Genomic DNA, 27,247 nt, shown 5'->3' with positions numbered 1-27,247 from the left:
CACCATCACTACGACCACCGGGACCCTGCACTTCTAATGGGAAACGCAACCGATTCCTTTTGATGGGCATTCAATTAAGGAGGTGCAAAGACACCGAAGCTTCGTTCTCCTCCTCCATCTCCTGCTCCTCCTCTCCCTTCCACCACCCCGCCCAGACTCCGCTCTGGTACACTTAGGCGGAAACGGGGAGCAGCTCCCCCGATTCATATTTCTAATCTTCATTTCCTAAAGATACAAATGGCCTTTTGTGAAATGAATGGTCTCTAATTAATGCGCTCGCACAATGCCAAGGCTTGCTTGGGGATCGGTGCTAGGGAGCAACAGGGGGAGGCGAGCCTCCAAAATGGGCGCAGGGGGTCGGCGGGAGAGCGAGGCACTGAAGGAAGGAAAAGGCAGCCGCAAGATGGACCAGGACAGAATGCCCGCACGGCTCTCCCCACCTGGTCAGAGGGGATCTTCTCTTGCTTGCCGGCTACAGCCGGATGTAATGAAGGTTTATACTTCGGAGCGTCTCTTTCTCATTAGAGACCAAAGAAAGGTTTCTGTGCATCCTGCCTTCACACTTCCACACTTCCTTGCTGGCCCTTCCCAAATCCCCAGTACAGTATCTTAACTCTCTTTTGACCCTTCCTACTACCTCCAGATTCGTTTCTCTGTCGCCGCAGATGTATGAGCCAGAGGTCAAAAAGACAGCTCAGCAAGCTGCGGGACTAACAAAGCTAAACCACATACTTTAGCTATGTTTTCTCGGAAGTAAACACCATACGTATATCGAAAAAGGGCTTCCCACCCCATTCCTCCAGATGTTTCACATAGTCATGTACTTGAAAATGGATCTCTTTGGGTTTTAGTGAGGGTGCCTGATTAGGATTGGAAGAAAGCAGCGGGACCCCACGTAGATCTGCTGGAGAAGCAACTCCAAATTATTTTAGTGGGACACGAGCTCTCCGCTCCGGCCACACACGGATCATATTTCTCAGCCAGAGAAAGCCAAGTGCTGCCTCCGTGTAAAGCGCAGGCTTTGAAGTTATTCTCTTCAGTCAATGCGCATGTGCATTGAAACGCAGAAGATATAACACAGACAGGAGTGTTCCAAGATGGGGGGAGGGGGGGGGGATGTAGTGGGACTAATAAATTGTTCTTATGAAAAGTAGGTTACTTTAGCCGGTGAATTAATTTCAGCGTTATTTTTTTTAAAGTCACAATTCTGGAAAATATTTGTAAAAATAAAATACTTGGGTGGAAAGTGGTGATTATTTCCCTAGCAAAAAAAATGCTTTCTTAGCCTTGAAGATCATCATTTATCCTTTTCAATGTATCGATGAAACCACAGTGGGCACGTGATTTTCAAAAAATCTGCTGGAAAGACAAGAGAGAGAAAAATAAAAAAAGAGAATTTAATTATAAAAAAAATCCAAAAAAACAAAACAAGATTCATATTTCCCACACAGGGCTTTAATTAAAACCTACAAGTATACTTCGTTGAAGCAATGGTTCAAATATTAATGCATTTTCTCCCAATTTTTTTGATTTTTAAAAATCATATCATAACTATAATACTCCAACTGCAATTATAGTTTCAACTAGAAAGTGAATAAAATTAGTTGCAATACATAAAAACTGCATCATCACTATGCAGTTTCCTTTTGTTGCTTTCAGTGGTGAACTGTATATGTCTCCCTAAAAGTAAGTTCCAATCAATTCACTCCCAAGAAAATGCGTATAAGCCTACAGCTTTATAAGTTGGAAGTGTGTGTGTGTGTGTGGGGGGGGGGGGTTGAAACTCCTTTGGGAACTGGTACAATTTTTTTGGTCATTTCTTTGCGTAAGAAAAAAACCAGAATTTTCAGTTCCACTTAAAGTACCACAGAACCATTACATTAAGCAAACATGTAAAGCAAAATCCATTACACATGTGATGCAGAATTTGTACAAATATCGTTTTTCAGTGGATAACTCTTAAAGTGAATCTATAAGTGACTGGACAAGGATATTATGGGATAATCTTCCTTGTTGCTTAAGTACGATTTTGCTGAGATGTTCTTCTGTGAGTAGATCTTGTATTCTGACTAAGGCGAAGTACTGTTTATCCCCGCGGTCGTCATTTAGGTACATGCAAATCTCTTATTTAAGTGGAGCTCTCTTCCCCTTGGCAAATGGTTTAGGAAGATCTCAAGTTAAATTTATGCTGAAAAATCTTACAATGAAGTAATTGCCATCGATCTCAGTAGGCCTGTTTTACTCATTTTTTTAATAGAGAGATTTAGGACCGAAGTGAAAGTCCTTCGTCTTAAGCTGTGGGTCGGGCTTTCTGTGCATTGCCATTCCCAAGTGGATCCACAGCCCAAACCCTGGTATCTTCACCCAAGGTATCAATTAACACATCTTTTTTGCTCATCCCTTGCCACGCCAGTAATCCGCTGGGACTGAAAGAGTTCGCCGTACAGTCCGAAGGGCAAGTGGCAGCGACAAAGAGTACCCCTATAGACTACTAGCCGAGATGGAACGAAAGCTGTAAACAGTGGCAGAAAAACAAAACCGGTAGCCAGTGGCTGCATCCCTCCTCAGCACCCGTTTCCTGAAGACAACCTCCAACTTGTCGTTTCTCTGTTGACAGTACCACGTGCGGGCCGGGTGTTCCTTTTCTTCCCACTCGTTGGCAATAAACACTGCAACATATGGAAGCCATCGCTCTGAAGGCGTTTCTCAGTTTTAGTGCACTGCAGCCGAGAGACCTGTTTTTAATAGGTAGTCCTAGCCTTAACACGAGCGGAACCTGTGGTAAGCTGCTGGACTGATTACACTGGGGTAATGGGGTGCTGGGGCGCCACAGCAGTTCTAGACGTCATGTTAATCGCTGATGTTGTTTACAAGGCTTTGGACTCTGTTCAGAGAACAATGGCTTGGACAGAAGGAAAATAAATGTGTTCTGAAGGGCAAGTCCAGGAGAGCAGTTCCTTAAGAGTGGCGAAGTTTGGAAGAGAGGGGGGATTCTCTCTCTGGATGTGTGTGTCTCTGTTTCTCTTTTCCTCCTCCCATCCTTTCAACCTTAGACCCACCACCACCCAACGGAGAGAGAGGGAGTCTTAGAGAGGCGTCTGTTTCTGACTGCATGCATTGGGACGTTTTCTGTCTCCATCCCAACATTATCTTTTAAGAAGTTGGGTTTCATCTCTTTAGAAACGGTCCCAGCTCACGGGGCAAAAAGAGTTTGACAGAGGGGAGAACAAATCGCTGACAAAGAACCTTTTTACGTTTCATCAGCGTTGTTAGGGCGACGAGGAGGAATTTCTCAGATAATAACTCCCCACTTCAAAGATTTCTCAGCTCAATAGAAATGGGACCATCCTTTTTTATTCAGCCACAAGGGCTAGCACTAAAGACGACTCGACTGTTTGAATTTTTTCCTAGCATGTTTATTTTTCCCCTATTCAGGGAGGTACTTGGATAAAATAAACAAGAAGACAATTATTGGAACATGGGCTTCTAACTTTCCCGGTCCGTGGCCCGTCGCCCGTGGCCTCTCCGACTTTGGAATGTCAAGTCCTGCAGACCTGGAAGACTTTGAGCCTTGTCAGATAACTTCGTTTCTTTTTTTTTTTTTACCCCTGCCACTCATCTATTATGTAGTTCTTGTTTATTTGCTTGCTTGTTTGTTTCAGTGACCAATTCCAGGCATTCAAACCGTCACACTTTCCCCTCCCCCAACAAAGCATAGCAAACAAAGGAGGCACCTCTTTCTGTTCCATTCCTGTTTTGCCATAAGCATAGTGAAATTACACACACGGGCACACGCACACACACACACACACCTATACTGTAGTTTCATATAGATGTATGCATATGTACCTTTGTATGTATTTAGGAATAAACTGTGTAAAACATCAAATCAGTCGTGCAATCAGTAACAAGCCAGATCCAAAAGAGATATAAGGGAAATATCTAACCCCCCCCCCCTCTCTCACACACACACACACAAGAGTAAAAGAAAACAGTTTGGCAAGCTGACTAGTAAACAAGCACTGCTGTTCAGTTTGGTCGCCCCTCACTGCCTTGCTCAGGAGTAATCCTGTCCAAGTCAGTTGGGCTACTTAGGGCACACGTGACCTTCCGTGACAGAGCCATAGCCCCGATCAGAGCCCACTTTTCGGCTTGGAAGCCATTCCGTCGACTTCCACGGGTGCAGAGGCTTCCTCAGTCCCGGTGGCTCTCCTCCGCGCGCTCCCCCGCCCCCGCCCGCGCTCCCACCTCGCTCCCTTAATCGCAGCGGCCCAAGATTCGGCAACAAAAGCTCTCTCCTTAGAGGGCAAGCCAGCAAGGCGAGCCAAAGGGACGAGGATGAAGGAAGTCCATCTCAGAGGAAGAGCAGATTGAATGTATTAAGCTAGCATGAAACCAAAGGTCAGCGCAAATGTATCTTAATAGACTGTCTCGAATGGAGTGTGCCTCCTTTTCAAGGGCGCTTGCTATTGCTCCGCTCATTACCATAGCGATCCTAACGTGGCATGTTGATGCACCATAAAGCTTACACTTTCACCCCAGACTCCCTCCCTCCCCGGCCCTCCAGCCCTAAAATCAGACCCTTTGAACAAGGCCGGGCTTGATTAGGCCTTTCTCCTTTTCTTTTCCCTCCTTCAAACCCATTTCCTCGCCTTTAGAAAAGTCGCCATCAAATCCCAAAGGCCGGTCTCTGATCAGGGCGCAGAAGAACAGGAACAAAAGTGAAGTGACGGGCGGCGATTCAAGCGGCCCCATTTTTCTTCCTGACATTCTTATCCATTCTGATTGTGGGCTGGAAGTAGAGCCCCCACTTCGCGTGGTCCCCCCCCTCCACTTTGCCCCGGAAATTCGAAGGAAAACTATGTATTCTGAACGTCCCTCCGGAACACAAAGGTCTGCGTGTACATGTATGTGGGGACGTATTATAGGTGCGTGTGTGTGTGTGTGTGTGTGTACACAAACACCTATAACCGAGGAGGAGGTTGTATCTGCGTGGTTTTTTTAAGGAGCCCGTGGGGGCGGGGAGAGGCGCTGAGGGGAGAGACCTAAATATTATGTCCTTCATGAAAAGACTAGACGGGCTCCAGACTTCGCTTTTCACTCTTTTAAAGTATGACTTGCCTATTGCTATAGAAATCTTAACTCACCATGAAGATTCACCGTTGCGAAGAAATACTTTCATTGTGGGAGCCTGCTTTGATGTCTAAGGCAGAAGATGCGGGGCTTTTCAGCTGCCTCTGTCTAGATTACCTTGAGAGCAACGGGACAGACATCTGTAACAAGCAAATGAAAAATTAAAGGTGATTAGCCTACACATCCAAAAACCCGGTCTGCAAAGAAAGAAATTAAGAAGAAAAGGCGCGGGGCAGGGGGCGAAGGACGGAGTAGGCCAGGGAGAAGTCCGGCTCCAGGCAAGGTGGAGACATTGGCTCCTTTGCAGAGGGGCCGCCATACCTTCGGTTCCGGCGATGTCTCCTTCCCCAGTTCAGACGGATTAAACAGCAAACACAAACAGGGAGATCCCTTTAGTTTTTAATTCTGATCATCGCCGCCACCGGGGGCCAAATGTTCATTTCTTTATTAGGTTTCAGTTGCGTTCCAGTAGCTGTTTATCTGGAAGCAAGGCCCATTGAACTCGATGGGGTTTACTTCCAAGCAGATAAATACAGGATTCCTGAGAGTGCCTTTAGGGAGGCGGTGTGGAGAAACACAACTGCCTCTGTCGCCTTTCATACATATAGGCAGACAGCTCGCAATCCTTTAGTTGGAATGTGAAGAAATGAACAGCCCGTTCATCTTAGGTAAGTATTACGGTACTCATAGTGACTTTGAATATCCCATTGAACTCGGAGGGAGTACAGAGCCACACAACCACAAGGAAAGATTTATGTTGGCAATGCTATGCACCAATGCCCAGAAATTTCTGTTATAGTTAACCTAAGGGTTAAATAGAAGGCATAGTAGAAACTCTGGGAAAGATGTAGTTGTGATTTCTGGAAAAGGAGTCCTTCCACTTTATTTTTAGTGTATCAATAACATTCCATCAAATTCAATAAATCAACTGAACCAATTCCAGTTCTGAGTTCCAGCAAGAGCAGACTGAATCAATGGGCCTCACATAAATGTTGACTTAACAAGTCCCAGTCATTTAGTGTGTCTACTCAAGTTGGAGCTAACAATTGGATTTAGCCCAGTGGGCCTCTAACCATCTTCCTCTACAATAGGAAGGACTTAATTCAATGTGATGCTTTTAGGATCCGAGACAAGTGATCTAAACCTCCTGATAATAATGCCTAGTTCCCGACTACTCCCCAGTTTTTTTATCCTGAAGAGTAAGAGAGATTCCTTTAACATGCAATTTCTCAAAAACCATAGGCTTGGAGACCTTTGGATATGTTCAAGATTTTAAAACAATTTTATTTTGCCATTACAAAAAATTTAATAATAATAATAATAATAATATTTTTAACTATTATTTTACATAACAATTGTGCGCTTGAAAACAAGTCCATCACTGGGTTTACATCATGGTCTCAGAGAAGTCAAAACTTCGTAGATCCTTTTGGACAATCCAAGCAACTCGGCACTATGACGTCACTCATAACAACCCCCCCCCTCCCTCTCCAATTAACATGGATCTCACCTTCCATCCACTAAGGAATCACAACAACTCACAATTCAACAGAAATAACACTGGGAGGGTGAGAGAAAAGGAGAATATGTTTATGCACTTGAATTCATTGCTAGTGTAAATTAAAATGTACCATAAATCATTAAGCCACCCTTGGGCCTGTTTTATTAGTGACAAGTGGGGAGAATATACTGTTGAAATAGGGGCAGCAAGAAGATTCGCCAACTGAGTTGGTGAATTAATTGAAGTATTTAATCGATCGATTGGTGTACAATGGGTTAACAAATAATATATTTATAGATACTGGTATTCTCTTTTTAAAAGAACAAACACACATTCACACACGCCCAAAAGCGGTGAAGGAAAGGGGAGGAAAACCCAATTAAAATAAAAACACAGGGTTAACAAAATATTCCAAGGAAAACACCATCACAAGGTACCAGCACGACGATTGCAACAATATAGCTAGAAATCTGTATGAAAACACTTTGGTTCATTGATACAAAAGTACGTTTCAATTCAGTCAGGGGCCTTTGTAAACATACGGAAAGGAGGTGGTCGAAAAAGTCTAGAGTAGACATATGGTGAAAAAGCAACAATAAGAATAAGGATGCTTGTGGAAAGTGGCGATGGGATATTTGCCTTCCTGTGTTCCTGGCACTATAATAAATACAAAAGGGAAATTGGGGAAGAGATGGGGAAAGGGGGTGGATGGATCTTTTCTCTCTCTCTCTCTCTCTTTCTCTGTCTCATTCTCTCTCACACTCTTTCTTTTTACAGTGTTATCTTCTTTCCGGTGGCCTATGCAGCATTACTGATCAAGGTGATTGGGGGAGGGGAAGGAAGGAGGAGAAGAAAAGAGGGGGTTGATCCCCGGATCGAAGATCGATTTCCTCCCCTCCCTTAAAAACCGAGCTTTCCGACCCCGTCCTTCGCCTGGGTTGAGCCGAGGTTCCAAAGCACCCCCGAAAAGAACACAGCGCAGTCTCGCCGGCGGCGGCGGGCAGTCCTACCGTATTGACTTTAATAATTGGGCCGGGGTTCACAGTTTGTGTAAGCAGCGGCCTCTCCCGGGTGAGGTGACGGAGAGTTACTGGGTGGAGTCGGGATGCCGCCGGCCCCTGAGCTCTGACACACGTACCATTCGCTCAGGTTAGCTGCCGCCTGGGTGGAGGAGGCCGCTGCAGCTGGAGGTGGTGGCGGCGGCGGCAGCGGCGGCGGCTGAGGAGGCTCCCGGCCGCAGTCCGACGACGGGGACACCAGCGACGGGGTGGACGACTCGTAGCCGGAGCTGGGAGGAGGGGACTTGCAGTGGACTTTCATGTGTTTCCGCAAGGAGCTGGGGTGCGTGTACGACTTGTCGCAGCCTCTCACTTTGCAGTTGTACGGCTTGTCGCTCGTGTGCACGTGGGAATGCTTCTTTCGGTCGCTGCTGTTGGCGAAGCGTCTCTCGCAGCCTTCGAATTCGCACTTGAAGGGCTTCTCCCCTGCAAGGAAAGAGGCAATCCAGGGAGACTTTGCGCGATGGAGCAGGGTAGGGAGAGGGATTGAGTGATCTGCCAAGGATGGCGAGGGGCGGCAGGACTCCAGCGATTTAAAGATGGAGGCCTGCAAAATCCACTCTGCCTCCCCAAACCTCTTCCACGAGCACACCCTTAAGGACACCTTTCACCGCTAGCAGTAGGTCTCCGTTCCTCCCCAGCCACCCAACCCACACACGCCGTCGGAAGCATCTAGGCCCCATTTATCTCAGTAAGACTGCAAGACAGCAAGGGAAGGTCTTTCAGAGGGGTCTGTCCTCTGAGCGCATCAAGGAGGAAATCTGTGGCGGGGGCTCGCTTCCTTCTTACCAATGCTTTCCTTCTAAAGGAGGCAAGCAAGCCAGCAAGCATCCTGCTCCCTTTAGAGAAGGGCCTTCAGTGGAGAATATGAGAGATTTGGGAACTCCAGTTTCTCTTTCCTAGCCTTCTTGGACATCTCCAATTTGAAGCCCCCTTAACTTAATTTGCTTTCCTTCCTCCTCTCCAGCCCCACCACCACGTAGCATGCTTTTAGATGGAGATTTTCTTCCATATCACAAATACTCCTTCCTTCATCAGCCATTTTTTTTTTATTTTCAGGATGGTCTCCTGGCTTTACTTTGGATTCCAAAAGGAAAAGGAAAAGCAAAAAAACACAGACAAGAGAAAACACCAGCCAATGGATTTTGACATTCTGGTGCCGCCTTTCTCCTTTGTCTTGTACTTACTGTAAACTATTACATACATTTCCATTTGCTGTCTTATACAGACAGATTCTCTCATAGAGTCATTTGAGCCCAAATTTAATTTCCTAGCAAGTTTTATATATATATTAAAAAGGAGGGGAGGGAAGGCTGTGGAAGAAATCCAGACAAAAGAGATTCTGCAATTATTTCTATGTGCAATGGCTGCAAAGCCAAAATTGTGCATTTTTTTTAACTCTCTACTACCTTTTTCTCATGTAGAATACATTTCTCACACTTCACGGCCTCTCTTAAAGGTAGTTGACATGATGCTTTCTAGAAAGTGACAAACTGAATATGATGGAGTGTTTTCCTCCCCTTCCTCCAGTAATACCTGTAATGGTTTAACATCTAGATGGATCTCAGCAGCATTCTGCTTACCAAGAGGTATTATTAGTTTCCCTATGACAGGAAACAGGCCAAGATTTCATTTTCCTAGTAAACAAGATCCACAGTAAATAACAGACAGAAAAGCATTTAGTGTGGAGATAGAGAGGGACACAATACCTAAGCAACCCACCACCTTAACTCAAAGGCAAATTCCCATTGATCTGTGCTGGAACCATAAGAAGAGTGTGATGCAGGCTGGGAGAAATGAATTCGCTGAAGGAAGCCTGATTTTCCACGGATTTGAGTGAAGAAGCTTTATACCCTAAATACTGAATGACTGGTTTTATACAGCAATACATGCTGAAGCCATGTGCTTTGAAGTCTCTATGGGCATGGCTGTATTATTCAGAAAAAAAATAGACAGTGATACAAGTATACAATAGATCGAAAGACTTAGGCGATGAAGAGAAATAAAAGCTAAGATAATGTGCACTTTTGGAAGAAGGCCTTGTGAATGTACGTGCCTCTGTGTTTATGCAGTATTTCTAAAACATGACTTTCTTAATGAAGCCAGTTTATGCCTTTGGACTTCAGCATAAAGCTTATTTTACAACTGGTGTAGCCTTTTCCCAGCATTTCAGTTGAATGTATAAAGTACTGTGTAAAAAGAGGTAAGTGGAGAATCAAACAGCTAATCATTAAATTAAAAAAAATTAAAAAAAGAAGTGGCGACATGCTGTCAGTATGTCAGGAAAATCCCCAGCACTGGATGGCTATAATTACAGCATACTGATTTTTTAACCCCCCCCCCCCAAAAAAAATATATCTGGAAATATCTGGTGCAACTGCATATTTTCAAGGGCCTTACAAATACCAAAATCGGTGGTAGGCCTTGAGACAAACTGCCTTCTGCATACAAGGCAGGACAAACAATGTTTTTTCTATGTACCTGCAAGGAAGGATATTTAGTTTGGGGGGGGGGAGAGAAAAGAGGGATCATCTATATATTTTGATGGCTCTTTAAGCGTTTTAATTATAGTTCCTTGTAAAGAAACAGTTTGACCTTCCGCTGCTCAGCTGAAATAACAAATCAAGGGGATTGGTGTAACACAAGCAAGCCGTAAGTTAGGAGGCCCTTGGGAAGGCCGGCGTCATAAACCCAGCGCTGGAGCGGAGTGAGTTACATTCAGGTAAGCGTACCCTTGTTCCCGGGAAGCAGCAAATAAATAAACGAATAAATAAAATAAAATTTAGAAGGTCTATATCTTTTGTTCCCCTTTGACACACAAACTGGGGGGTGGTGGTGGTGGTGGAGGGCCCGGAGCACAGGAAATGAATGGCGAAGCCGGCTTCTCCTTGTTGGCAGCGATGTCTGCTTCCAAAGCCCCCTAAGACTGGCGTTAATTTAAGAGTTCCCCGCTCAAGGGAAGGATTTCCTACACATAGATATATGTATTATTCAGAAGAAAATGCATGTTAATGCCTTCCTATGACAGCTTTGATTTGGGGAAATTTGGGGGGTGGGGGGCGGGGGAGCGGGAAGCCGGAATGGAGCTTGGGGGCGCGGGCGGGCCGGCGGGCGGGCACGCGCACCGAGACACAGCGCACCGCCTGCACCGCCATTTTCTACCCACACTTGTAGCTTTCCCAGGCCTTGCCTGCACGGAGTGTAGTCGGCACAGCCTAGAGATTTTAGCATAATCCTCCCAACTCTGGGGCTGGATTAAAGTATTTGTAAAATTCTCGAGGGGAGGAGGAGGAGGAGGAAGATTTAACTTGCCAACGTTAGCGCTATAAATTATGCGTTAAAACAGACCCCTGTTTCTTTTCTTTTCTTTTCCTCCGGTCTAAAATCCACTTCGTGGCTCACGTCCCTTACCAACTAAGAAAGTGATTTTCCTTTTTTACCTGAAACGTAGTCCTGGGCAAGGCCACCTCTCTCTCTCTCTCTCTCTCTCTCTCTCCCCGCTTCCCTCCCCCTCTCGTCTCCAGAAACCCACTTTTGTCAGCCCAGACTGGGAACGCAAGGTCCTTAATAGTGGAAACGGCCTTTATTTTCTCGTTCGACACTAGAAGGGACTTTCGGAATAATTTGTAGGAGATTCCCTTAGGATTTCAGAAACGTTTGGGTTTGAATACTTGGCGAGGGGATGGCTGACAAGAAAACGCTAGTTTTTTTTTTGTTTTTTTTTAAAGGCCGGCTCAGGGATGGTAAAACCTCAGCCCCTCCCTCTTCCTGCCGCCCAAGTCACCCCCTGCAAAAATAAATAAATAAACAGAGGAAGTTCAAGTGAAAGGGTACAAAATTTGGTAATAAACCCCAAACCAGCCCGCTACTCGAGGGATCAACTGGCTTTCCTAGTATAGGTTAAGTTTACCAAGAATCCGACCATTTTCTGCATCATAAACTTCAAAGGAAAAGACAGCTAAAGGGCAGTAAAAGTTTGTTAATTGTTTTAAAAAGCAGGGCTACTAAGGGATGATTTTTTTTCTTAATGGTTACCTACTCAGTACGAAGATGCCTTCGGAGTCACTGGAGCTACTGGTTATTATTTTGAACAAAATAAGGAACAACATATCACCATCCAATTTCGGGACGATTTAAGACCTAATACAATGAAGCGGGAGGAATGGTGAAACCAGACCATGCTACTGATATGGGAAAAACATTTGAGAACTGCAAGAAGAATTTAAAAAAAAAAATACCGGTGGCTTGTAAGAAGATCTTACAATAGGATTAATCTTTTCCTTAGGGGTGCATAAGGCCAGTCAGGAAGGGTCTGTGTGTGATGTGCAAAAACACTGTATAGTGGAACGGATTTAATTCTCCAAAAGGGCTTATTTCTTATCTTCCGTCCAGGGAAGGGGAGAGAGAAAGAGAGAGAGAGACAAAGCGAGGAATCTAGAGGAGCAGAGCGAAGAAGGCAATAAAAACTACAAAGACTGGGCAGTAAACTAATTCCGGGTGTACAACTTCGGGAGCTCTAGCCAGGAGTGCGCAAACTTGTTACGCTGAATTTTATTCATTATGGATACCTGGGTGGCCGTCTAATCGCAAACAGGACTGGTGAGAAGTGGATCGGTTTTTCTGCTCTAGGTAGAAATCACAAACATTTCTGATGCGAAGTGCCTTCAGCATTCTGCCCAATGACCTTCGCACACCGACAGGCGGGGAATCCAAACTCGACTGCTCTCTCTCATCACACATACACTGTAGCCCCAGTCACCACTGCTGCCACAGCCAAAACCCACCACCATCTCCTCCCTCTTCCCTTCTCTTTCCTAGGTTCCAACAGTGCCCACATACACACGCCCGTTTTATCTTTAGTAGAAAAGCGCCCCCTTCCAGCTACGGGATGACCCAGGATGAGACAATTGCAGGGCTCCATGTCTAAAACAACAACAACAAAAACCCCAGTACCTTGCAGCTGTGGTTTTCTCACAAGGAAAGCCGCAGAAGCAGCACCCCAGCGACATCATTCACAACTGCCCGGACAAGTTGCAGCTTCCATTGGTTCTTAATTTGCGATACTGCGCCAAGATAGGAAACTTTTTCATCTCCAAAGAGCTTCTAACTCTCCCCTCTCTCCCCCCCCCCCCACTTCTGGGAAACCTCTTCTCTGCAGAGCGCTCACAAAACACGCGAACCCGGCACAGGCATCCAATCTCTATCCTTTCTGAAACCTAAGATCAAAAACTATTTCTGAGATCCTTCTAGGTTTCCTAGGATATTAAAATTAGAAAGCGGGGGGGGGGGGGCGAAGAATCCAAATCCTGAACACCGGATATTTGAACCGAACCGAAATAAAGAAACACCTTCCCTTACTGACCTGTGTGCGTCCTTTTGTGGATTTTGAGATTTTCCGAGCGAGCAAAGACTTTCCCGCATCCCGGGAAAGGGCAAGGGAAAGGCTTCTCCCCCGTGTGGACGCGGATGTGGTTGACCAGTTTATATTTGGCCTTGAACGGCTTCCCTTCCCGGGGACACTCTTCCCAGAAGCAGATGTGGTTGGACTGCTCGGGCCCGCCGACGTGCTCCACCGTGACGTGAGTCACCAGCTCGTGCATGGTGCTGAAAGTTTTAGAGCATAATTTTTTGGGAGTCTGGTCCAATTCGATCCACTTGCAGATGAGCTCCTGCTTGATGGGCTGCCTCATGTAGCGGAAGAAAGCCCCAGGGCCGTGATGTGGTGCTAAGTTCAGGTTCATACCACTATAGCCGTGGAAGGAGGAAGCAGCGAAAGGATCTGTCCTGGAGACGGGCACTGGAGTAAAAGGCTCAGACCTGGCATACATTTCTCCAGGTAGCCCCAGTCTTATTTGTCCGTTTAGACGGCCACCTGGAGCTTCATGGGGAGGTTGCTCATGGTGGAGTCCAGTAAAAAGAGAGTGAGTCCCGGCTTCTGAGTGGTGGTGGTGGAGATGGTGGTGGTGAGCATGGTGTCCGGGGTAGCTACCTGTTGTTGAGACAAACATTCCATGATGAGAACTTGGAGCAGCAGAGTGGTGATAAGGAAGCCCTGGCATGACTGGGGCTGTCAGGTCTCGGCGCAGGAACAAATCCCTACCTGCCGCAGAAAGAGCTTGCCTTGGGTGAGGGAGTGCATAAGGGGCGATGGTTGCCTGCGCCGGGCCAACGACTCCCGCTGGACTGGGGGCCACCTCAGCTTGGCCTGTCACAGCTTGGTGGGGACGAGACTGAGGGGCAGGGCTGAGCTTAAGGGCCGCTGAGTGATGATGATGGTGGTGGTGGTGGTGAGAAGGAGGAGGAGGAGGAGGGTGCTGGCGATGGTGGTGATGGTGGTGGTGGTGATGGAGATGGTGTCCCATGTGTTCTGACCGGAATGGACTCAGCCCAAGGCGGGATTCTGCAGCGTACTCCCCGGTGTGCGAGGGAACCATGGAATGAGGATGCCCAGCGAAGCCTGTCATGCTCTGAAGGGAGCGGTGACGCTGACCGTGGCGATGGCGGCGATGGTGGTGAGGAGGAGCCCCTGCCAAGCCTACTAATTTCAAGGCTGTGTTCCGTTTGGAAAGTGCAGCAGAGTCCATTAACAGGTTTCCCCCCCCCCCCCGCCAAAGCCTCCAAGCTCACTTGGCTCTACAGTTCTACAAAAGTCACCTGACGGAGGGGCGGGGGGGGAGACAGAGAGGAAAAAGACAGCGCGGGGGGGGAGAGAGAGAGCGTAGTGAGGAGGGAAAAAACTTTTTTGAAAGTTTATGTCCTCCCCCTTCGCATTTGGTCTGGACTATTTTGGCCTTGTTTGTTTCTTCTTCTTTTGCCCCCCCCCCATTTCTCTTCCTTTCTTTTCTCTCCCTCCCCTTTCCCCTGTCTTTATTTTTGAGGGGCTTTCCCCCCCTTCCTTGTCTTTTTTTTTTTTAATGCCTACATGGAATCCCATACGCTTTGAGAAGCAGCAGCAGGACGCTGGGAGGCTACTGAATAGAGCTTCAGAGTCTGGGCTCCAACCCAGAGAGCGAAACAATCAGGACAGCTTCTGATTGGCCGAAGCCGCCTGACCGACGTCAGCGATGACAGGTCCCCGCTGAAGTCTGAAAAGATTTAGGAAGGGGGAAAGGGGCGGGGAAGAGAGGAAGAGGACACGGAGCGATCTGCGCCTGCGCCGCTGTTTGTGGGCAATTTCCAAAAGACCCTTCTCTTCCTCCCCCATTCCCTCTCCCCTCCCCCCTTTAGTGCCCCCAACCAGTGCACCGAGCTTGCCTGGTGTTTGCATTTACTCCCCGCATTTTGTTTTTATCTACGTTTAACTGACAGATTAAGGGCGGCTGGAAAGTCTCCCCGGTCCAAGCCGAGGGATCCTCCGTGCCGTTTAAGCGCTAATGAGCGGTCGCTGCCAAAAGAGGCGCAAAGCCACGAGGAAGCGGCGGCGGCGGCGGCGGCAGGTCCCCGGAGGGCGGGAAGGCGAAGCCGGCTGGCGGGAGCAGCTCTCCCTCGTCTCCTGCACCGCCACTCGAGTTGTCCTTAATCAACCTGATGCCAAAGGGCCAGGCCCTTACAGCTGCCCCGATTGCTGGCTTGCACCGGCTTTCGCCGGGTCTCGGCTCTTGCATTCCGCGCTTCCCGCCCATCGTATGCATCCGAGACGCTTTCTTCCTCCCCTCTCGCCTCTCCCCAACCCCCGTCTCTCTCTCTCTCTCTCTCAGATCGGTGTCTCCTTCGTAGGCGGAGGGCCTGATTGGCCACCGAACGGCTCATTTGTGGCGCGACCACCGCTCCCCAAGTGCTGTTCCCGAGTCCCAGGTTCCTTCCTGTAACAGCAACAACAAAGATGGAGCAGGCGCTGGGCTGGGGGTGGGCTGGAGTGGAGGAGAGGGAAGGTAGTGCATCACGCAGGGACTTTCTCAAAACTTCCGCTCGCGCGGTGTGCGTGTGTAGTGGGATCATGGCCAAGCAAAGCCGCCACGGGGATCCGAAGGCAAGACGGGAGGGAGGAGAGCAATTGGGCTCCAAAAAGGCTTTCCAAGAAGTTGTAAGCTCTCCTCCGCCCGCCTTCTTTGCTCTACACTCGCCAAAAGTTGTGAATGAATTCGGAAGACGGGCTCCGCTCTGAGCGTACCTGCACTCCGAAATCCCTGCGGATCACCACTCTAGGGGGTCCTAGGCAAGCGAGCAGGTTTGTCACTCTGCCTGGGTTGCTTTTTGCCAAGACTAGAATTTTCGATTTTATTTTTGAAAATTGGAGGCGGAACAATGATGGTATCGGGGTCTTAATTGTCATAACGGGTATAGTTTTCGCACTCTGATCCCTCCCCTCGCCAAGGATGCCAGCGTTCCACGAGGAGCTACTTCGAGAGGATGCCTTTCTCCCTAAATAGGGGCGCGCAATCGATCTCCTCCAGCGTTACCACCTCCTCACCCGCGCTTCCTAACCTCCCGGTCCAGTTCCGCCATCCGTTTGGCTGCTGATTATTTATAGCGCACACAAATCTCCAGGGCCCCTGTTCCCAACAGAAATGGGTACAATGAGGAAAGAGACAGGCTTTGCATACAGAAGTCGTCCTGGGAAGCAGAGTTGGGCAAGGAGGCATTTAGATTTCTGACACTTGTTGGCGGCCCGGAGAATCCGGCCTTCAAAAAAAGAAAAGGAAAAAAAGGAAAGACTTGGGCTCTTTTCCGTCCACCATTTCCCACGACCGCGCTGTTTATTCATTGATTTATTTTTAATTTAGCCGATACTTACAAGTAGTTGCTTCCATACCTAAATCAGATTTTGGCAGATAATTTTAAGAAGTTAAGTGCGACGGACACGCTTGTTTACTATCTCCATGAACTATTCGGGAGGCATCTGTAAGGTTGCAATGAATCCACCCTCTCCCCGGCATAAGGGGCTCACACACAATAGTCTGAAAACAAGACTATTTCTTTTAAAGTAACGCATCCTGTAAATTATCATTTAAATATTATTCTATTATACTGCTTCTAGAGTAAGAACAATGAACGGTCAAAAAATAAATTTTAGCTTTCTTTCTTCTCCTCTAGTGGAGGGACATCTGGATTTTAATGAATTTAGAATATCCCTTCACCCGTTAAGGATGATGACCTCGAAACCTGTCCTTTAACTCCAGAATTTCAAGGCATGAAAATAAAAGTTATTTCTGAGCATCTAGAGTGAGAGCTGCTTCCCATACATATTGAACGTTCAACCAAGACAATAATTTTGCCCAGATTTCCTCCTCCTGAGCTTCCAGGTTTGTTGAGGAGCATTTCTTTGTTTTTGTTTTACATATTTGAACATTTCTTTTCAAATGCAACTCAAATTAGCATGCACTTTTAAATTTGGCTCTCTTCCTGCTTTCTGTCTAGAGCATGCCATTTCTATCCAGAGCTAATCACATTCGCAAGAAATGCTCTGAAAACCCAAATCCTCTCTTAACTTACTTGTGTTAATGCCCTGAGTATTAGGGAGGACAGTAATGAAAGATGCAATTCTGTCTCCTCAGCAAGTTGAATTCATCAGCACTGTGGCATGAGAAAGCACACACAAAATAGATGGACTTTCAGCTATCTAGCATGCAGGTTATTCAGTTTACTAAGGTTGTCTAAGTTAATAGCAGTGCAATCATATGCCAGTCTACTCAATAGCAAGCCCTACTGATTCAAAGAGACTTGCTCCCAGGAAAGTATATGTGGGACTGCACAAGCTGAAAATTTCACCCAAGAAGTAACTATCTACTTGCAAATGTTTTAAAAAAAAAACCCACACATTTAAATGAAAGGGAAATGTGGGTTATGGAAGAAGTCCTTTAAGGAACACAACTTCAGATTTAAGAATGATTCCTTCTTTCTCAGGTCATAACAAAAATGGAATCCTGCCATCCAGTCAAGCATGCTCACCCAAGCCATACAGCACTTCCAAAGAATTTCAATTACCATTCCAAATCAAATATAGTAACTATGACACATTTGGCAATATTGGGAAACAGTAATCAGACATTGAGCTGGAAGCACTCTATAGTATTATCCCTGGAGACAGAGCTGCACAAACCTCATCCCATGTTCAAGGCTATTGTACAGTTGATAGGTAATTTCTCTTTTTGTTTATATGAGACCTTAACAATTCCTGACTAAAGCAATTATTAATCAACTTAAGCAGTAAAACAGAGGAAAGCCTTATGCAACATAACATATTTAAACTGCTAAATTCTCCTAAAAGATACCTAAATAAGCACTTGTAACCAGGAGTTTAAAATATAAGACATACAGAAATAATTCTCTAAGGGACGTTTTATTACACTTTCTACCAGGAATACAAAGCAGGAGTCATGTTCCTGTTTCTACTATTTTATGCTAGGTATAGAACTGAGGATGAAACAAAAGACAGTTAAATCAATATTTATTGTTAAAAGAATGTGAAACACACAGTTACACACACACACACAAACATGCTTCCATGCCTGGAGGACCAGAAAAGTTGCACATGCTGTAATTAGCTAAGTCTCCTTACATAACATGTTTACATATGCCATTTAAACCTCCAGCAGTTCAAAACAACCTTTCCTTGCTAACCTTTGCGCCCTGAGCCCCAAATAGTTCACCATTCTTTTTCCCCCCAATTCCCTGACTATCTCTGAAGGAGATCAACGAAAGACAGAAACGGACACTGGTAGGCTCTTACTTACAAAGGTACCGAGAGTGTGACTTCCAAATAAAGTTGTTTTCCTCATCCCTCCTTACAACCACTTCATCTCTACACACTTGACATCCTTCAATTCTGACAGTCCTCAGTCAAGGGAGAAAACATCTGGAACAGTATATTAGTTAAAATATATGTGTTTGCGTGTATGTGTCACCACTGCCTGGCTTAGGCCATTCTAAAATATTGGCATGGCTTCTTGTCAGCCGCTAATGGCTTTATCCGCTCTTACTTAAAACCCTGAGGTTCCACACAGGGGTTTCCCCCCTCCACACTCCCCCCTCTTTTTTTTCTTTGCATGAATCCAATGGAAAAGAAATGGCCCATGGTGTCTCTCTCATTATATTAGGTGAAGTTAGTGCTCTCACTCCTAGCATTTGTTGTGTACCTTGGGAGACATATACGCCTGCCTCTATGTGCGTGTGTGTGTGTGTGTGCGCGCGCGTGCGTGTGTGTGTGTATGTGTGTAGAAGAGGAGAACAACCCAGAGAAGGAGGCTGTTGGCGTTAGAGCAAACTGTACACATGATCAGAAGGCGAGGAAATTGGAAGATAAGATCCTGAACAGACCCAGGACAATGTGTCTGGAAAACTGCTGCTACCTGTCTGATGTGCACTTTCCAATCAGCCCCTGATATGTATGTGTATATGTGTGCGTTTTCAATCTATTCTACCATTTTGCCAGCAAAACTGGGCTTGTTCTGAGCAAATAAAATGATGGAAAAGAGCACAGTAGTTCACGGTTTCACACTTAAATAAATGTGGACGGCAAGAATGTTCGGCTGTATATTCTAAAACTGCCATGGCCCTCGTGGAGGGATTCCACATCTAATATAAATACTTGAGCCAAAGAACTTGTTGACAAGGAGAACTGCTTCTTCCAGGAATAAAGCCCAGCAGTGCTATCAGCCCAGCTGCTAGGCACGAGTAAAATCTCAATTCTCTAAAGTCTAGGGTGCCCTCACAAGTGACACTGGGTTTAGAGTCATCCCTTTCCTTCTGGACGGCCACCACAGCACAAGGCATGAAAGAGACCAGGAGGAAAAGCTGTTGCGCCTTCGCCCTTTTCCGAACGCTTCGGGGATGTTGTCTTTCTCCTTGCTGCTTGATCCCAGCTGCCCAAAGTATTGGCAGAACCCTGAAATACAGGGCACCTTTCACCGAGACCATAATAGGGGGTGGCTACTTGGTCCCTGTTTGCTGACCAGTTCACAGTCCACTTAAGTCTAGTCACTGAAACCCTTCGAACTGTATCAGTAGGTTTCAATGAGACTGCTTTGGCTTAACTGGTCTGCGGATCTGTATGCTATTTCTAACTCCAGGTACATTCTGTGGTCCAGCAGTTTAGAGGGGGGAAAAAACACCGTCTTGCCCAGCCACGCTCTGCAGCTGAAAGACAAAGTTCTGAGAATGAAAAAGCAGCCTTATTAAACAGGCGCAGTGTAGACAATGGCAACTAACAACAATAACCATTAGAAAGTAAAACTCATGACAATTAGCCTTCTTTCTTTTTGAGGCTTCACTTTGATCATGGGAAATAAACGCCCATTAGAAAGCACGCAAGAGAGCAGTCCTTCTGCACTCAGTTAAGGGCGCTGCGTTCCGTTGAAAGGTGTGCAATAAGGTCCGCTTAAGTGGCTGCGGGGCTTTCAGCTACTTCTGCGGCAAGCTGAATAAAATCTGATTATGACTTGCACAGTTAGGAACCAGTATATTCGTTATTTACATAGTTTACATAGTTTACCTTATTTTTCAAAACGTCTTCTCTGTTACGGTGGAGGACCAGAAACCTTCCCTTGAAAGAATTTGACTAAATTTTATGTCCTCTTACTTGCATTAAGAATAAGGAACATCATACACGTGTTTTCTGTAACATTGTTTCCTATATTTCTCTCGGCCTTTTTTGTGTTTAACAACTCTTTACCTACTCACTGTCTCTTTCTCAATCCACGCAATAGGTTTGAAACAAAACAGTGACACTTTAATCTAAACTAATATTACCTCCTTATTACAATTTCGCTTTTTTTTTTTTTGCAAAGACAGAGGAGTCATCTGGTCTTACTAGCCGCGCCTATTTTCTTTACCCCCATCTCTTTGACAGAGTTGGTTAGACTGTATCTGCTGACAGGATCTGACCTTTAACTTTTAGTTAAAACTGCCCGATTCTCCGGCGATTGAAAGGCGCTTCCCCCCCACCCTCCGCTGTTCTACGTCTGTCTCCCTGACGGGTCATTGAATCAGTGTAAGGAGTGTTGACCTTTTCCAAGAAGGTCTGCGCTGCTTATGAAGCAGGAAAGTCTTGTGAGGAAGACATTTCCATGCCGTTTCCCCAAACCTCTTTAAAATTGCCTTCAGGACCAATTTCTTCAGGATCCAGTAGTGAAACTGTAATATTATTGTGTCATAGGAAAGTGATATGAAAAGATCAACTGGATCTGGAGCTTCTTTCAGGCTGGAAAATATCCGTTTCAAGATATTTGCCATATCTATGATTTCTAGAGAAAGATCCCTTTAAAGAGCCAAATTACTGTATCTGGGGGATTAACTGAGTTGCTGATGGGCTGCGAGAGCATAATGGAGGGGAAATCCATGTTTCCTCATTTCCTATTGAACATTCAGGCAATCAGAAGACATCAGGGAACAGAAGAACCAAGAACCAGGTACTAGAAATCAGAGCTTGGAAACTTTACTTTTTCTACTACAATCCCCATGCTGCCTGAGGATTCTGGGAATTGTTTTTCAAAAGGTTCTGGTAAGAAATATCAAGATTAAGAGGAAGAGAAAGCGTGATAATAAAAAGCCCACACCCTGTTATGGAAAAAGGTATTGGTTAGGAAAATATTGCATGAAGCATTAAGAGAGGAAGCTGTTTCATTTCCCTACTCTTAATCTACCATATATCACTGACAGGTAATTCTACATCTAAGTGGGCTAGGTGCTGGGAAGGATGACAAGCCAACTGCTAGGTAAAGATGGCTCCTAGTAGCGAAGGTAGACAGCTTCACATTCTCTCCCCTCTACCAGTTTTAAACCTGGACTACCAGATCAAACCAATCAAATGTGTATTTCAAATAGAATACTTAATCCACTGCATCCAGATTAAGGTATTCTTGTCAGAAAAGATGTCAATCAATGCCCTACTTAAGTCTTTGCATGGTAGAAGCTGGATAGCCACCACATTGTGGAAGGCTGGTATACTGGGTAACGATGATACATATCATGTAAACCCCATCACCAAGATCAAAGTCTTCTTCTTTAATAGGATCCAATACATGTCAAACCTCATTCCAATCAAATCATCCAGAAATGAATGCAAGATGAATATGTCATATAATAATGTGACAGTGCAATCACAGAAGGTCAAGGGTTGTTGTTTCAGTGTGTGAGATAGTCGTCAAATATTAATTCTAGAGCCTGCAAATGAGTAGGCACGGAACAGAATGGACACCCAGTGTTGCTGGTAGCCAGTGGAGCTGTTTTGCATGTATGCAAGGAAATTAAACATCAAGGAGTGTGGGAAATCATATATTATATTTGTTTGTTTTTTTAAAAAATCCATATTTTAACTTACTTGACTGTTCCAGAAGGCTTCTGTGAAGTCGTTTTCTTTTCTTCATTACAAAAGGAATCTTGCACCTTATTTTCTGATTTGACTCCTGTTTAGGAAAGAGGAGTGGCAAGTATTTTTAAACAATATACATATATATGATATGTGCTATATGATATGTGATATGTGATATGTGATGTATGATAGTTCTATATATACAGTATCTCAGGTTTATATGAGAGTCATAAATAATTAGACCTAAGAACTTTTTTTAACCACCCAGAGCAAAATCCTCTTATTGGATTTCGGCCTTTGTGTCTACAAAACATGTCGGAAATAAAGTAGGAGAGAAGAGAGAGAACCTGCTTGCAAGAGAACATTTCAAAAGTTTGTGCATATTTAACAGAGCAACCATAGGACTGATTTAGAGAAAGAGGCAGGAAAGGAGATTTTCTGAGTCTTGCTTTGATCGGGCACATACCTCCTGGCAGAAAAATAAGAGTTACCATGGGCTTGTCTACATTGTTTATGGACTTTTTAGAGCCAATATTAAATTTGGTCCTGTTTGAAAGACTTGTGGAAAGCAAAGATGCTTTCTCTGGTTTAAATCAGACAGCATCAAGATGGAAGAAAGATCCCACAGTTGCTGCATTTCCACCTGTGTCTACTTTTCAAAGGAGGACTCAGTAGGCTGGGTGTGTGCCAGATATAGCAGCTCTCTCAAAAATTTGACTAATTTAAAAGCACAACTCAAACAACAAAAAAATTACAACTCTTTAATTTTGCACCTATTTGTAAATGTAGCTAATAACTAATAATATGCAACACTGACAATAATTTTTGTATCAATAATAGCAATGGTACATGACCTCCTGACTGAATATTGTTACAACAAGGAACTGACTATATAAGACATATGTACTTGAAATAGAGGAGAGGGATTTATAACATGTGAAATTCACTAAGAATCATATGCATGAGATCAAGCTAATTTTCTGCATGGGCCATATTATTAAAAATACCAGTTAGTGGGACTGAAGTGATTATGATAAAGATGATAGTACAGTATCTCTGATATTTGGAAAAAAAAATCATCTTAGCAAAGAGAGGATTGATCTAAATTTTTTAGTGTTCTGCTCAGATGTTACTGAGTTATGAAATGTTCTTTTCTGTCTGTCTTTCTTCTTCTTCTTCTTCTTTTTTTTTTTTACAAAAATAGAACACTGTTCTGTGAAATGAGGGGGTGGAGGTGGACTGAGTGAGCAGACATATCATTTGTGTTTTGTTTATAAAATATAAAATAAAATTCAGTATTATAATTAGCACTGGAAAAGTGTAAAGGGGGAGAAAATTAATATGGGGGACAAGCTAAATAGAGAAGAGAAGGGAGATTTGTTTTAAGATGCTTCACTCCTTGAAATAAAAAAAAAGAAGACAGCCTCTCATCTTGCCTCTTCCTATTTCAGCTTTTAAACATATGTTACACAAAATGAGAAACTTTCAAGAGGTGTTGAGTTAAGTTCCTTCTGTTTGTTGAGCTGTTTCTCATATCTTTCGTTCATCATTGTGTCACCTAATTTTTTTAACAACTTATAATATGAGAAAGAATAAACCATAGTGGTGGATGTTTTTCTCTCTGTGTGTGTGTGGGGGGGGGGGCGGGTATGTTTGTACCCAAGACACCTTTGACTTCAGCCGCTGGTCAATCTCGTTTTCCATCCTAAAAATAGTTTAGCAGTAAGCAAGTAGCTACCTCCATGTTGTAACGAGACTCTTCATACAGCCAAAACATTCTAATAAACTTTTTTGCAAATCTGTTACAGACTCAGCTGACTGTCTAGAATACCAAGAAAAAAAAGGGGGGTGGTGGTTTCTCCTGAAGAGATAAAATTTCAGCTTCAAATAGCCTAGCTGCAAACTGCAATCAGTGTTAGGTGTCCTTTTCAAAATATAAATTATGCATTTTTAAAAGCTCACAAAGAATGGACATACAGGAGCAGAGGCATTATTGCAAAGGAATGAAGGCAACACTCGGCCAGACCTGTACTTCACAATGTTTTCATATCATTTGTGGGAAGCCTCCAGCCACTGCTTCTTTGGGTAGGCAAGGAAATCAGGTATGGCCAGTGCTTTGAAATAAAAAAGCCAGCCAATGTCCTACTCTCCCTCCCTCCCTCCCTCCCTCCCTCTCTCTCCCCTTCCCTCCCTCCCTCCCTCTCCCTCTCCTCCCTCAACGTTGCACACTCGAGTCTTTGTGCCGGATACTGTGGGTCTGGCACATTTTCCCGGTCGCGGGTCAGAGGTCAACCTCCAGGGTGTATCCAAAGCCGGCCACTTCAAGGGCTCAAGCCTTCAACACTTATCCAAGCTGATTAACTACATGATCAACAGTAGCCAAGGAAATGAAGCAGGCTTCACCTCTCCCGCCAGTGGGAGGAAGGACCAGACCCTCAGAGGGGGACCAGGTTGAAAGTGTTTGTGTGCTCGTAGGGCGTCTCTCTCTCTCTCTCTCTCTCTCTCTCTGTGTGTGTGTGTGTGTGTGTGTGTGTGAGAGAGAGAGAGAGAGAGAGAGAGAGCGCTTCTGCAATCCTGGATTCCCTCTAAGACCTGGGAACTCCCAAATTCTCTCGTTCGCCTTCTCACTCAGACTTGAAACCAACACACACACACACACACATACACACACACACACGCACGCAGAGAGAGAGAGAGAGAGAGAGAGAGAGAGAGAGAGAGAGAGAGAGAGAGAGAGAGAGAGAAAACAAAGCAAACGCAAAAGCAGCTTGGGATTTAGGAACGGATGGTGGCATTATTTTTTGAGGATCCCTACAAGTGCCCAGTCAAAACAGCAATGGTGAAATACTACTGGCTACGGTCTCTCTCTCTCTCTCTCTCTCTCTCTCTCTCTCTCTCTCTCTCTCTCTCTCTCTCTCTCTCTCTCTGTGTGTGTGTGTGTGTGTGTGTGTGTGTGTGTGTGTGTGAAGGAAGGGGCGCCGCGCTTAAGGAAAGCTCCAGATCGAGGTGGGAGTGGAAGATTCCATCGTGAAAAGCGGCAAGGTCTTGGCCACAAATAGGTTAACTCCTTCTTGACTGCTCCGGGGAGTCAGAAAAGAGAGAAGTTGGGAGTCCCCCAACGGCAGGGCAGGACCTGACCAATCCGGGTTGCCGATGCACCTCGAGTCCGAGGCAAATTTATCTACATTGCATTTTGAAGGGTGGGGTGGGGTGGAGGAGGATGGTTAGAATAACCGCCCTGCTTTAGGGCGAGGAAGGGGGCACTGCGGAGAGTTGTCTGCTCAGGACAGCGCTTTTAGGTTTTCCCCTTCCTGTTTTCTTTATCCTGGGACAAGTGGGGGCTTTTTCGGAACCGCCTGGTCTTTCCTCCTCCTGACCTGGAGCGAAAACCTTCCTCGCGCAGGAAAGGGAGCTCCGTTCCAGACGCAGCATGAGAAACACCTTGATCTCAAACGTCCTGACCTGCGGGTCACTGACGATCTTCAAATCCAGCAAGGGAAGATCCCCCCGTCTGCTCCCTCCCCCCGCACGCCCACCTTGCCTTTGTGACCTTGGGTAGCCGTTACCTCCGGTCTCCAGCCGTGGAGGAGTGGGTGCTCGGCAATTACCCACCTGCCTGAAAAGGTGCCAAGACATTTCCCGAGTCCTCTGGGTGCAAGGCGCGCCAGCGTGTACAGGCTGCTTAGCTTTGTATCCTCTTACAGCAAAGGTCTTGGAAATAAAATGTTGTGCCCCTCCTGCCCAAGCCACCCATCCCACGCAATCCTTCTTCCCCGCCTTGGTCACTTACCCCACTCCACCTGTTGACGCTGAGGTCCCCTCATTTTTGCCCACTAAGCCAGAACTGACGGTGCGGGGGGGGGGAGAGAAAAAGATAAAAGAGTGAAAAACACACGGAGGCAAGAGGAGAAGCTTGGTGCTCGGGGTGGAGGTGGGTATGGGTGGGGAGAGATAGGGTGGCTTGCAGTTAGATAAAAAAAAAAAAAACCAAAACACCTCTTGGGCTACTCCATCCAGGTGGCCATCCTTCATTTCTTGCTTTTGGAAAGCAGTTGAGAAATGTACAACCAAGCAGGAATGAACTGTCAGGGCGACATTTGAGTGCTTTACATGCCCCGTTGGTGCGTGTGGCTTGGAATGGGCGCAGCTTTCGTGTCCTGCAGGGACCCTGCCGCAAACCCGCCCTGATAACTTCCGCAACCCACAACCCTTGGACAGAACATTCACACTCGCACACCCGCAAATGACATAAGACGACTTGTGTGTGTGTGTGTGTGTGGAATAATACTCTAGTCCCAAGGAAGGAATAATGACCAAGCAAAAAAATCTTTAGCCGCTGCCCTTCCTGATTGGAAATTCTTGGGACCGGCTAAATGTTACTCCGCTCTTTGACGAAGCGAATCTGCCGCCGCCACCTTTGACTACACACGAGCAGGCAGAGATCTCTGCCTGGGACAAAACGCTCCTGAGGTTCTCACCCTCGGCTCGGGGATTAGACGCACAAAACAAAGAACACCTTATCTCTCACAGCAACACAAGCATGCTCAGGCATATTGCTTACCTACATGAGACGCTTCAAACCTGTTGCTTTAGGACCTTGGGAGGTCACCTTTTTCTTTCATTCTGTCTCTCCCTCCCCTCTTTCTCTTCTTTTTTGCAAGCTTTCTTTCGCTCGACTGTTACTGCTCATAGTAAGAACTAGGAAGTCCCGCTGTTCCAGCTGTCCAGAAAACTCCCCTTTCTGTAATGGATCTGCTCGGAAATCTGAGATACAGCATTTATTGTACTGCTAATAATGGAAAAAGGAGTTCAATAATAATAATAATAATAATAATAATAATAATAATAATAATAATAATAATAATAATAATAATAATAATAATAATAATAATAATAATAATAATAATAAAATCGGACGGATTTCCTTGGTGGTTCCAATCCCCCCGCCTCACACCTCAAAATACAAGCTTTGAAATATGGAATATGGAATTCAGGACGGAGGTTTTTCACAGGCATTGTTTCCCAGTGCCTTTAAACAGGCAGAAGGGACGATTTTTTTGAGGGAACCCTCGATGAATTCATACATGGTCCGGACAAAGAATCAAAATCAAAAGGAGTCTGGCTTTTGCTTAGTTTCTTCTTCCCTCCTTTCTCTCTGCCTCTCCCAATTTCTCGATACTAGAAAACAATTGATCTAAAGTAATATACCATATCTTTAAAACCAAGTTCTCCGTAAATGCAGCCTCTTAAAAATAAATAAATTCTCCAAGATCACAGGGAATAAGGTACCCAAGTTATTTTACTTAT

The 27,247-nt window shown here is 45.4% G+C and overlaps 1 protein-coding gene and 1 long non-coding RNA gene across 5 annotated transcripts in view; one reads left to right on the top strand and one right to left on the bottom strand.

Annotated features, from left to right (window-relative positions):
- LOC144587805 (uncharacterized) overlaps positions 1-27,247 on the top strand; it is a 476,988-nt gene that overhangs the window by 103,906 nt on the left and 345,835 nt on the right. The window lies entirely within an intron of this gene.
- Positions 1,107-26,262, bottom strand: ZIC4 (Zic family zinc finger 4). Of its 4 annotated transcripts, none has more exons than XR_013542963.1 (4): positions 13,055-14,722; positions 7,773-8,118; positions 5,148-5,273; positions 1,107-1,359 (listed from the first exon to the last, which is right to left on the bottom strand). XR_013542963.1 is itself a non-coding variant. In XM_078389131.1 (4 exons), coding segments are annotated over exons 1-3 (1,569 nt in total). In that variant the 5' UTR covers positions 14,277-14,722; the 3' UTR covers positions 1,107-1,356; positions 5,251-5,272. The 4 variants fall into 4 exon arrangements, 3 of the variants coding, with proteins under 3 accessions (XP_078245257.1, XP_072852155.1, XP_020637510.3); XM_078389131.1 differs by having other exon boundaries at positions 1,107-1,356; positions 5,251-5,273; XM_072996054.2 differs by lacking the exons at positions 1,107-1,359; positions 5,148-5,273 and adding exons at positions 21,950-22,034; positions 25,937-26,262 and having other exon boundaries at positions 6,933-8,118; positions 13,055-13,681.

The sequence above is a fragment of the Pogona vitticeps genome, chromosome 3 (genome assembly GCF_051106095.1).
Source record: "Pogona vitticeps strain Pit_001003342236 chromosome 3, PviZW2.1, whole genome shotgun sequence".
Lineage (NCBI taxonomy): Eukaryota > Metazoa > Chordata > Lepidosauria > Squamata > Agamidae > Pogona > Pogona vitticeps.
This window is presented reverse-complemented; position numbering and strand designations above follow the sequence as displayed.